Source organism: Dipodomys ordii, unplaced genomic scaffold (assembly GCF_000151885.1).
Source record: "Dipodomys ordii isolate 6190 unplaced genomic scaffold, Dord_2.0 Scaffold41, whole genome shotgun sequence".
In the NCBI taxonomy this organism is placed as follows: Eukaryota; Metazoa; Chordata; class Mammalia; order Rodentia; family Heteromyidae; genus Dipodomys; species Dipodomys ordii.
In genome coordinates, this window is record NW_012267257.1 from 13,384,844 (window position 1) to 13,398,108 (window position 13,265).

The 13,265-nt window shown below is 39.8% G+C and overlaps 1 protein-coding gene across 1 annotated transcript in view; it reads left to right on the forward strand.

Moving 5' to 3' along the window:
• Positions 1 to 13,265, forward strand: part of Slc45a2 (solute carrier family 45, member 2) — a 36,483-nt gene that overhangs the window by 22,962 nt on the left and 256 nt on the right. Inside the window, exons 4-6 of the mRNA XM_013018655.1 lie at positions 5,578 to 5,721; positions 6,636 to 6,759; positions 10,498 to 10,709. Of these exons, the coding sequence (XP_012874109.1) occupies positions 5,578 to 5,721; positions 6,636 to 6,759; positions 10,498 to 10,709 (480 nt within the window). The remainder of the gene's footprint in view (positions 1 to 5,577; positions 5,722 to 6,635; positions 6,760 to 10,497; positions 10,710 to 13,265) is intronic.

Here is a 13,265-nt window from a genome sequence, read left to right on the forward strand (position 1 = left end):
TCCTTCCTTCCTTCCTTCCTTCCTTCCTTCCTTCCTTCCTTCCTTCTTTCCTTCCTTCCCTCTCTATATTGTGGTTTGGACTCTTGGCCCTGTGCTTGCTAAACAGATACTTTACCACTGAGCCACACTCCAACCCTTTTAACCACCCCTCCCTGCATGATAACAAGCAAGTTCTACCAAACTCTCCTGGCTTATTTGTTGGAAATAATTGGGTCTTACAAAACTTTTTTTACTAGACTGGTCTTGAATTGTGATTCTTTTGATTTTTGCCTCCTAAGTAGCTAGGATTTCAGGCATGAGCCATCAAACTTCATCTAGATATTATATATTTAAACTTTTTTTAAAGAATGAAAAAAAGGTTACCAAATGTTTTCAAATGAATGAAGTGTTGTTCTATTCAGTCACTTCCATCCATGCCAACCTCCTGAGGGATCTTATTCACTCTGAAGACTCTGTAATACCACTTTCCATGCCACCAGTGCAGGGACTCTTCCTTATGACCCATCCATCCTCTGTTGGGGCATTTTCAGCTTCTATGTCTATTTGGTACCTTGTCTGTGTCTTTTGTGGCTGAAGGAATTCCTGGACAGAGGTGGCCTCTGGTCCCCTTCCTATCCCAGATGTTTTCCTACATGCAAGAGAGTTCCTGCCTGCCCTTCATTGGCTTTCCCTGCTGGTCACAGCTTACATAACCACACACATTTGTCAAAATTGGAAAATCAACACTGGTGCAATACTATTAAACAAACAGTAGAATTGTTTAGATTTCATGTTTTTCCCCCACTAATGTTCTTTAACTGGGTGCCACACTGCACTTAGCTCAGTAGTTTATACTGTTTAAAAGCATTTTTGGTATTATTTTAAGGAATATTTTTGCTGCTTATAGTCAGTAGAAAAGCCTCATTTCTATTTATTCAATTTTGAGCATGAATAAAAGTAGTAATCTTACTGCTGATTATAGAAAACCTTATAGGTTTTCTCAAGGTTAATTTTTTTTCTCAAGTACTGTTTGCTCTATTCATTTGCTTAGCATTTCTCCAAAATTGATACAAATGTAAACCTCAGCATGGCTGAGTATTTACTCTGGCAAAATGCTTACTTTAGTAGGGTCTGCTGCGAGGAGGCCTCACTCTGCGGACATCACTGTCTTGGAGTTTAGTTCCCCCAGAGTTACAACCTGCCACGTGATAGGGGATATGATGCAAGGGAATAATCTATTTGTATGATTCCACTCATCACTCCTAATTTAGAATAGTTGCAGTATTCTCACAACTGGAAAAAAATGAGCATTTTGGTGTCTTGAGATCTATGCTGGCCCACCTTTCCCTACACCATGCTTCCAGAGGAAAAGCACCCAGATGCCCCACTAACAAATTGTGTCTCTGAGATGACTGTTAAACTGGAGTCCCTGGGTGTGCAGCTCTATGAGGGAGCACAGGATTGGGGGACTATCCACATGATGAAACCCAGGAGATAATTGCAAAAGATGTTCTTTGGATGATCTCTGTAAAACACAATATGTGAATATGTCAGGAGAAATACACACACTTGAACCTGGAGAAGAATGGGAAGGAAATATCTGGAAAATGTCTATTGGTTTTTGCCTAGCTGAGCATCGAACTTAGGGCATTGCCCTTGTAAAACTCAATGCTTTCCCACTCAGCTAAATCCCCAACCCTGACTTTTTTTCTCTAGATGATAGGATAATAGCTGTCACTAAGTTTTTTCTTTTTGTCCATTCAGCCTTAGCAAAATTTATACAATAACAAAAAATAAATTTCAATAATAAAGAACAATAATGTCAAAGTTTAAGAAACAAAATAAGGAAACCTTTTATGAGTTATAAGTAGACAAGTACCTTGATAGATTATCATGACTTTTTAACTGTCCCTTTAATAGACTATGACTCTCTCTACCAGCATGGGATGCTCAGAGGATGTTACTATGATCAAATGTAATCAAGTGAAAACTTTATAAAAGGAGAATAGGGTTCCAAGTTAGCAAAAAAAACAGATATATCAAATACAACTTGGGGTGGGGAATGGGGATCAAAGTGTACAGAAGTTTTAGTCAGGAGGAATCATTTCAGTGGGTCCCCTGTTCAGCATGATGACTATATCTAGTGTATACTTAATGTACTGGATGCTGGAAAACTCCAACTGGAGACAAATGATGAATGCATGAAGTAGTGCCTGTTTCTCTCATTTTTCCATTCAACAGTATGCACATGTTTTAATATATCACATGACACATCATAAACATGTGTAATTTCTGTGTTAAGAAGTAAATAATAAGCAAAATTACAACCAGCTGCATAATATTGCCACATATGCAACATGGTAGGCTCTGAAAAACAAAACAAGACAGAATTAAAAGCAGAGTAACATGTCTTAGGCACAAAGCCAAGCAAGGGGCACTTTCTTTCCAAATGCACATCTTGGGAGGTCTGTGGCTAAGCAGTGGAAGTCTACAGGTCTACACCATAGCAGGGCCAGGGCCAAGGCCAAAGTGGTCATTATTCCTCAGCCACTGATTTCCAAAGTGAGGGGTGGCTCTGCGATTTGAGGACTGAGATTTTTCTTTGTAAGTCAGGCAAATGGCCTGAACTATTTTAGGCTTCAAACTGGATCTCATAAAATCCATCTCCAATTCCTCCATGCCAGAAATCATTCTTTTCAATGTTTAAACAGTTTAGGATACATTTGTGGCATTTCATTCTCCTGGAAATTTGCCTTGTTCTCTTACGAATTTATCACCTACCAGTCTCCAGCTCACCATGGTGCAGAAGCTATGCAGTAAAAAGACTCCTGAGGCGCAGAACCATTGAAAGGGCTTTTCCAAGAGAATTGATGAGCGAGGGGTAACAGGCCAGCCGAATTTTCACTCTGAGTTAAATACCCAAAGAACTTGGAATATTTACATGCATAGCTTTTACGGAAATATTAGGAACAAGTTAGAAGTTCATATTTATTCTTGGAAGAAAGGAAAAAACATAGATGAGCAATGAAAGCAGGCTGAAAATTATGTAAAAGACAGAAGTATAACTTAATATACAAGATGCGGCTGAATATGTGCATGCCAGGTTAATTTTTATGTGGGAAAGAGGGGAAAGAGCATGAAAGGAAATCTCTTAGTTTAAAGCCTAGAAGTCAGAGCATTGTTTCCTCTGCAGAATCTTTATACTTAGTTTTTCCTGAATTTGAGGGAAAAATAATTCTGCATTGCATTACTCTTATAATACCACTTATTTTGGCATGTATTCTACATGCAGAAAAATTATTTTTCTCTAATTCCAATGGAATAGCTATACTTTATAATACTCATTTAGGTATAAGGAAATCAATACAGTCTTGGCCAGTGGGTTAAATAATACAAGATGGATGAATTTTGAAGTATCAATTTATAGAATAAATATAAAATGGGTAAATCCAATTTCCTATAACTAAGAAGTAAACAGCATTATTATATAAGGTTAAGAGTTATAAAACAAAATGCTGTTAGAGTTGAATTTTTAAAAGTCCCAGGAGCCTGTACACTGGCTAAGATTCAATTTCATTGTGTCAAGATGCAGAATATATAAGAAGATGACAAGACCTATCACTGAACCATAGTTGGTATTTATATTTTCAATGTTATCAGAATAGCCTACTGCTTAATATTCCAAGGTTTCTTTCTTCTTTTATATGACAAGATGTTAAAGGATGCTTCATTCTTCATATTCCAAAGCAGTTGTCAATAGTTTCAATTTCCTTTTTTTTCATTTTTCAATATAGCATCTTGTACATCTCATTGTTGCAATGGGTCAAAAATGAACTTTACAATTTAGGCTGGGGGGAGGAGGAGTGTAGTTGAGGAGGTGGGTGGGAAGGGATGGTAGGGGAAAAACAAAGGAAGAGGCAACAATGCTTGATAAGAAATGTACTCGTTACCTTGCTTATGTAACTGTAACCCCTCTGTATAGTATTTTCACAATAAAAAACTTATAAAAATAGTCCTAATTCTCTCAAGATTTCTGAAATGAAGAAATAATATGCTGATTTCAGCATAATATAAATTTAAATTGAAGACCAGACAGAGTATATTCATTGTTCAGATGTCTGTGTTTACATTGTTCACATTTTAACTCAATACAAGGCTCTTTTAACATGGGAGTGAACTCATGTAAGAGCAGGTACCTAAGCCAGGTGCTGTAATCCTAGCGACTCAGGAAGCTGAAATCTGAGGATCACAGTTCAAAGCCACCCAGGCAGGAAAGCCTGTGAGACTCTTATCTCCAGTTAACCACCAAAAAGCTGGAAGTAGAGCTGTGGCTCAAAGGCTCACAGATGGTGCCCAGGCCATTAGTTCAAGCCCTACAACTGACAAAACAAAAAAGAAAGAAAGAAGGAAGGAAAGGAAGGAAGGAGGGAGGGAGGGAGGAAAGGAGAGAGGGAGGGAGGAGGGGAGGGAGGAAGGAAAGAAGGAACGAACGAATGAAGGAAAGGAGGGAGGGAGGGAAAGAAAGGAGGGAGGGAGAGAAAGTAAGAGAGGGAGAGAAAAGAAAAGGAAAAAGAAAAAGAAAAAAAAAGAGCAAGGAGCGACTGACTGCTTTTTGTATCCGTTTTCATTTATTGCATAAATAGTACTACAAACTTAGCAGCTTGAAACAGAGCTCATTATACCCATTAATCATCCACAGTTCTGTGGGTGAGATAGTCTCTCTACTCTGTACCATAGGATGAAATCAAGATGTCAGCAGAGATGTGTTCTCATCTGAAGGCTCAACTGGGAAAGAAAATGTTTTCCAGTCCAGTCAGATTGTTGGTGGAACTCAGTTCCTAATAACGTGGGAATGAGGTCCCCGTTTTCTTGCTAGTCATTGGCTAAGAGTTGCTCTCAGCTCCTAAGATTCACTTCAAGTACTTTCTATGTGGCCCTTTCTTACTTCAAAGACTAATCATTGTGCTTCAAACCTCTCTGACGTTCACTTTAGCTACTGTTCTCTTTGGTGAAAACTTTTTCAAAGGCTCATGTGATTCAACCAGGGTCATGTAGGGGATTTCTCTTTTGACTCAAGGTCAACTAATTAGTAACTTTAATTATCTCTTTAAAGTCCGTTTGCTAAGGGGAAACATCAAGGGGCAGGGGTCATGAAAGACATCTTGAGTCCTGGCTACTATGCTATCAGAGTCAATAAATCTAAGAATTATAATAATGAAAGGGCTTGTTTCCATCTGTGAGCTGTGTCCCTGATTATCAGTATTATTAAATAGTATTATCTATCCCTTAAGTATAGGTCTACCTCTAGCAACATTCTCATCTTTTTCCCTTTGTTCATAAAAGTCCCTATGGACCTGAAACTTCTAAGCAGCATTTCTTTCCAACAGGACACCTTCTACGAATCCATTCCATTCCATGGAAGCCTATGTTCAATGTCCAAGAAAAGTGACCTTGTGTGATTGGCAAGTAGCCGAAATATAACATTGGCAACATAACGTGATTGGCAAGTGACAGAAACAGGAGCTGTGTGCACTGGCTCCAATTGCTGGTTGGATGTCTATACCAAAAGTCACACCTCTGTTTCATGTTTTCTTTCAGACTCGGAAGGCAATGACCATGAGGTCACTTCTGAGGGCACTGGTCCACATGCCTCCCCACTACCGCTACCTTTGTGTCAGCCACCTCATTGGGTGGACTGCCTTCTTGTCCAACATGCTCTTCTTCACAGATTTCATGGGTCAGGTAATGAATGTGCCTATGCAAATATCTATTGGCTCACGCATTAATCCACAGGTCAGTGCCTGTTGAGGTTCCTCTTGGTTTGTCTCTAGAATGAGCCCAGTTAGAGCATACCAAAGAGTACCTTCAAGGAGCTTACTTACAGACAAGTTCTAGAAGTATACAACTAGAGGACACCACATGACCAGCCAATATTGATGAAATACAGCTAATAGAAGAGAAGCAGTGTGGCTCATGGTATTATGTCAGGCTTCATGAAGGAAGCACAGTATAATTCGGGCTTGAGGGTGAACAGGAGTTGAAGAGACATAGGAGGGAGAAAACATTCCTACTGGAAATAAAAATGGCACATACAGACAAGAGTCAGAAGCCTATTGGCTCTATCAGAGAATTAACCATGACGAATTGCCTGTATCAGATGGGGGCCAGATATTTGGTAGAAGGGGTGTTAAAGATTTAGAAGGATGTCATTTAGACTTGATGCAGTGGCATTCAGTTTCTCAGATTCTTTTTTTAATATTTTTTTATTTTTGTTTTTATTTTTTTTATTGTGAGAATACCATACAGAGGGGTTACAATTACATGAGCAAGATAAGGAGTTCATTTCTTATCAGGCATTGTTGCCTCCTCTTTGTTTCCCCTTCCCATCCCTTCCCATATCCCCCCTCCTCCCGCCTGATCCTCCCCCCCACCAACAAAGTTGTAAAGTTCGTTTTTGACATAACGACCTGTACATCTCATTGTTGCAATGGGTCCATCTGTATCCCTAGTTAAAAGGATGGCTTGGTGGTGACAGAAGGAGCTCAGTACCTGTGAATGGCCCCTTGGGTGGACACACGAGTGGAGAAACAGAGTGTGTGAAAAGGATTTCTACCACATTGAACTTGTATCTCAACAGATTCAACCTTCTCTTTCAGATTGTATATCATGGAGATCCTTATAGCATGCACAACTCCACCGAATTTCTCATCTATGAAAGAGGAGTGGAGGTTGGATGTTGGGGATTGTGCATCAACTCCGTGTTTTCTTCACTTTATTCTTGTAAGTCTCTCTCTCCTAAGCATGTTTCCTGAAGGTCTCTGGCCCAGCAGAACACAGATTTTATATTTCTCTACTAATTTGCTTCTCTTTAAAACACCAGATAATGGATTAATTATATGGAGTAAAGAGAAACTATTCCTTTAGGAAGGATCACAGAGTATCCATTGCATAGTGAATTCTAGATGTCATTTTTCTCCATGATTATTTAGCATGGGAACTCATCAGGTTATTGGTCAAAACTTCCTGGAAAATGAAAGGGTATGTTGGAACACGATGGTGTGGTATTTGGATGGATGAAAGATAAAGTCGCAGAAGATCTCTATTCTATTGGAGAAGGCCAATGGTAGTGTTTCATAGATGTGCTTAGCAGAATTGTAGGCAACATGAAATAAGAGAGATGGTTAAGGTATAATCCATGACAAAACCAACATGTAGAATGGCCTTGGCTCTGGTGGGTAGGATGCTGTATTCCAGAATCAATGTCGCAAGATTGAGGACAACTGACTTTTCCTTCTCAGGTGCCAGATTTCCTTGGGATCTTTCAGTTTCTTAGTTCTCCTACTTGGCTAAATTTCATCTGAGAGAACAACCCTGGGCAAAGACAGTTCTGCCATTGATTTTAAATAGGTTAAAATTGTTGTGCTACAACTCTAGGGCTTTGGAGTAGAATTTGACTTCTTATTCTTTATCCTCTCTGCTCCTCTACGGTAATGAGAGGGAAACCAGCCCTCAACGTAGAGCTCTAGATTTTAGGCAAGTCCAGTCAGCAGGTTATGGACCCAGGTTATGAAAGTAGAAAAGATGAGGAGAATGTATTATAGGGAAGCACTTTGTACTGAAGTGTGCTTCTTGTTTAGGGGCAAAGTTTGAACTTACCCTGACCTTTCACCTTGACATAGTACAGCAGAAAATGTACTCCAAGCTCTTCTCCAAACTTAACACAACTGAGGGCAGGCAGCCTAATATAACATATAAGGCGTTACAAAATTCATTTAAAAATTTATGATGATCAACTAGTGGTAACTTGCCGTTCACATTTCTTTAGCAAATGCTTCCCCCACCCCACCCCGAGATTAACTAACAAAATGCCAGGAGGAAGATTTCAAGTACTTAACATAGAATCAGAGAGTGACAGTGTGGAAGTGTCTGAAAAATTACACTTCTGCTTAGTTTTGTGATTTCAAGAGGCAACCTCTGTCACTCTTATACAAATTAACAATGAACTATGACCACAACACAGACTTTCTCATCTCTAGACACCAATATTTTTCTTCTACTTCCCCAGCTAGATAATTTCTAAGCATTCATTTAGATCCACCTTAAATATAACTTCTGAAAACATGCACGTTTTTCTTTCTGCGCTCCAACCTATCTTGAGCAGAAGCAAATAATTCCTTCACCTCTAGAGCACACCCCATTAACCTCTCTTTTGGACTCACCATATGACATCAGACTCAGCTCCAGCATCTCCATTTAGACAAAACTCTGCAGGGCGCGTGGATACTGAAGTGAGGAATGCTGACAAGGAACTTATTTTTAAGCCCTTTTTGTGTAGCAAGCACCAGAAAATCATTTGGAATAGCAGTACTGAGTACTGAGGCAAATTCAGTTATTCCTGTCATACACTGCTCTTTATGGCTGATGCTCAAATCAATCATTTCTCTCCAAGTCCCACCCCCTCATACACTATGTGAGGTAGTGGCTACGCCTGGGTGTCAGAACCAGTAGATGGTGAGGGATATTTGGCCCTGAGATTTATCAACTTCTCCTGAAGGAAGCAATCTTTGTCAGACTTTCAGTTTTTGTGCTGAAGTTACTTATGTGTTCAAATAGCTTTTTATATTCTCTTTTGCCTTCTTGGCTGGCCTACACAACTTGGGTAAGAGCTGAGTACTGATGGTAGCTTTTAAGGACTAAGGCACCGTAGGTTAGCTTTTTCTGCATAAATGTAATCGTTAAGCAAACAGGCTTGTCAAAGCTTATTATGAAACTGACCTAGCTTTGTACTGCCCCCTTCACGGCCTTAGCAACAGCAGTCCAGGCATGGAATGTCTTGAATAGAGGAAGCAAGGCATGTTCAGAGCTTGTCTGTCATCCAATGACCTCAGGCAGCGTTTTGCTTCTTAATTGAGTCAAATATAATACAAAGATCTTATCTATGAGGTGTTAGTTGAGGAATTATTTGAATAATTGTGGAATATTTATTAGCATATATTAGTTGTACTGTGGGGTTTCATTGTGATCTATCTATCTATCTATCTAGTAATTTGATCTAAATCACCCCTCTATTTCTTTTTCTTGTCCCCTCTTTTCATATCTTTAAATTTTTTATTGTTATTATATAGGTGATATACAGTGGGGTTACAGTCATGTAAGTCACATAAAGAATACATTTCTTTTTGGACAATGTCACCTTTCCTTTGCTCTCTCCCAGTTTTCCCCTCCCATTCCTACCAATTTCAAATCAATTTTTAACAAGTACCATTATTCTATTTTCGTATATAAATAGGAAATATTTTGAATTTCCCTCACCTTTTGCCTTCCTCCCATCCACGAGTTCCTTCCCCCATACACATTACATATTCTCCCCATTTGATACTAATGTCATTCTTTCTTCCCTCCTCCCTCCCTCCCTCCCTCCCTTCCTTCCTTCTTTCCTTCCTTCCTTCCTTCCTTATTTCCATCCTTCCTTCCCTCCCTCATTTTATCCTTTCTTCCTTCCCCTGCCTTTCTCCTTCCCTCCCTCCTCTTCCCCCCCCTCTTTCTCCCTTCCTTTCTTTTTGGTATAGATTCTGCATATGAGACATTTTTCTTCCTTAGTCTGGCTTTTTTCACCTAACACAATGATCTCCAATTCCATCCTTGAATAGACACATTTCAACTATTTATTGTTCATCCTCTGGTTTATATGAACAAGCCATTTATATGAACAAGCCATGTTTCCTGCCAGGAGAACCAACAATAGTTCAACCTGTAGTTGTTGAAGGAGCAACAGTCACATTAATTGGGCATTTATTATATATTCAATAGCATTGGCAGGCTGATTTCTCAGATACATTTTCTCATTTTGCAGATGAGAAAGTCAAGGTGATGAGAAATTAGGAAACATGTAGTGAGGGAGCCTGCTATGTGGAGCTCCCCAATCATCCTGGGAAGTGTTGGAGAGACAGGGAAATGTCTACAGAGAATTGCAAGTCATGAACTTCTTTCTTATATGTATAATCTATATTCAAGTGGGGGCTAAGGAACTATAAATGAATTACTTGGATCATTCTATAAAATCTAGATGTTTTAATTTCTCGGCCCAACTTTGGGTTCCAGGATAAGCATGTATTGTCATTTTGTTCCTGTTGGACCAGACATGGCTAATTAGAATAAGCCTGGCTTTTCCTCTATCCCTTGCAGCCCAGGGTCCCATTGCCAAGGTGTGCTTCTCAGCCTCCCTGCTTACATTCTTTTGCTATTCAGCTGACTGTTAAACAGTGCCTGGTCTTCCTCTATGGAAAAGAAAATCAGCCTAGCAAGGCAATTTCAAGCTGTCTTTTATGTAAAGGACTTAAAACAGATCCCAAAGCCAGCTGTTTCCAACTCACTGATAAGGAGATTCTTTTGTTCCTGACTCAGTAGCAAAGGAAGTCTCCTAAAATAGTGAATCTTCAAAAGAAAGGATTGCCTGAAATTATTAAATGTTGTGAGGCACTGCCAGCTGTAATTTCTCCCTTTCTTTTCCTCCCACAGACTTTCAGAAAGCTTTGGTGTCCTACATTGGATTAAAGGGGCTTTACTTCATGGGGTATTTGCTGTTTGGCCTGGGGACAGGATTCATTGGACTTTTCCCCAACGTCTACTCTACCCTGGTCCTATGTGCCTCGTTTGGTGTAATGTCCAGCACTCTGTACACTGTGCCCTTTAACCTCCTCGCTGAGTATCACCAAGAGGAAGAGAAGGAGGTGTGTACTTGATCCTCTGCCCAGGGTAACAACCTGACTCACCGAAAACCTGTGGGGCTGGGGTGGAGGATGGGATTTCCTAGAAAAGTGCAGAGCCAAACTGGAAAGTAAGGGCTCTTAAAACAGCAGACTAATGTCTTCAGCCAGTCATAATGACACAAGTATGACCACCAGCCCAGCCCCAACCCTTGTTTTGAGCCCTGCTGAGCTTCAGATTTTGAATCCTATGCCCATTTGGCTGATTAGGAAAAGGAGTCTCACTGGTGCCTCAGAAGAGCATGATGGAGTTTCTGGGGAATATGGGCTATGGGTAGAATGTTCCTAAGCAATACTGTCCTAAAGCTTTGGTAAATGTGCTGGGAGGAAGGTTAGAATCCTAGGTAAGGGGGTTTTTCCCTCTCTATGGCTTGGAACTCAAACTAGAGAGCCAGGTCTGAAGCAATCCTTATAAGGACACCAAGATGGGGACTGTTCTCAAAATGGTCATTTGTTCTGATCAACATGTGCAATTCTTTCTCCATGCAAATAGGCACATACATCCTTAGCTAGATACTAAGCTAAAGGAATAACTAAATTTAACTTATCTTAGCAAGGAACTGAAGAAAAAAACACTGAAAATACATCCGTGTGACTGTAATTCCAACCTCTCTCGCATCATTGAGTGTGGCACCTGCAGCTTCCCAGCAGAGCTAGGAGAGGAATTAACACCTTTTCAAGGGAAAATGGTGGTGGTGTCTGCCTTCATCCCCTGACAAAGATGGCTGCTGAGTGCGTTAGTGCATGCAATGTGCAGGAAGGGATTGGGCTGTTACAAAGTCAGCCATCCTCAAGAACTGTCCCTTCACAAAGAAAATGACATGGTGCCAAGGAAAAAGCCTCCTATGCTTTGGGCTCAGAGAAACTTGGATTCACCTTCTGCTTCTCCCATGGTTGTGTGGCCCTAGCAGGGCTATTCACTTATTTATTAAATAGCACTTACAACGAAGGTGATATACTCACATGTTCCAGTAAGCACAAAGGGTGCCATTCTTGCTTGCTCTTTATTTCTACTCACAGTATTCTTAAAAGAAAAGCAAGCACCTTGAATCTTGGGGTTTCTTTCTTCCTTATTCAAAGAACTATATACATTTCTCTACACAATGTTTATTTTACTTAATCATAGTAAAATTACCATTCCTACACTCGGGGCCTCCATATCCTCACTAGTCAAATGAGAATAATACTCACTATGTGAATTTGTCAGAAAATTAAACAAGATAGTATATGTGCCTACCTCCTACCTAACAAGGACTCAACAGTGACAGCTAACATTGTTGTTATCTTAGAATAATGATTATAATACATACACCTAGGCAGCAGATAATGAAGTATTAAATTAAAAACAAAACAAAAAGACTCATCCAGAGCTGGGAATGTGGCTTAGCAGTAGAGTGCTTGCCTAGCATGCATGAAGCCCTGGGTGGGATTCCTCAGTATCACATAAACAGAAAAAGTTGGAAGTGATGCTGTGGTTCAAGTGGTAGAGTGCTACCCTTGAGCACAGAGAAGCTCAGGGACAGCACTCAGGCCCTGAGTTCAAGCTCCAGGACTGGCAAAAAAATAAAAAACAAAAACAAACCCCCCCCCAAGAAAACAAAAAATGGGCTAGGAAGGTGGCTCAGTGGTAGAGCGCTTGCCTTGCATGCATGAGGCCTGGGTTCAATTCCTCAGCACCACATAAGCAAAAAAAAAAAAAAAAAAGCCGGAATTGGTGCTATAGCTCAAGTGGTTGAACACTAGCCTTGAGCTGAAGAGCTGAGGGACAGCGCCCAGGCTCAGAGTTCAGGCCCATGACCAGACCCCCCCAAAACAAACAAACAAACAACAACAAAAAAAACTTGCCAAAAAAAGAGTTAAAACAAACAAACAAAAAACTTGTCCAAGTCTAGTAAATGACAATGAAAACCGATTCAGACCAGATAATGAGTATCAACCAAACTACAAAAATAACCCTATTTTGAAAGGGTTAAGTGATTTTGGTGGATTCTCCTAAGTCTATAATTATGTAAAATCCTTTTGAAATTGTTTGAATTTTAAACATTAAGGAAGAAAATGAAGGGGATATATTCTTCCTTTAATGAGTTTTTCTACTACATTGTATCTTCTTTTTCTTTTTAATTTCTTGGGAAGAGATGATTTTACATATGCTAACCACTTAAGACTTTGTCATGGGAAAGGAAGACATCATTAGGAAGGAGGGTAGAACATTCTAGTAGTAGTGGTTAGCACGCTGCAGGTTACTGGCTTAAAGTTACTGGCTTAAAGGTGGCTGCTGCCTGTTTTCCTGTGGTCTAAGAGCTGAGAATTCTTTTAAAATTGGTAAATGATGGAAACTTTTCCAAAGAAGGACACTACTTTGTGCTAAGTAAAAATGACACAAAATCAAACACAAATGTGGATGAAGTTATATTAGAATGTAATTTGCCTACATATGGTAGTTTCTCTCGCACTTGAACAGCAGAGTCAAGCAGTTCAAACTAAGATTTCATGACCCATACTGGTTTATTTACTCACCTG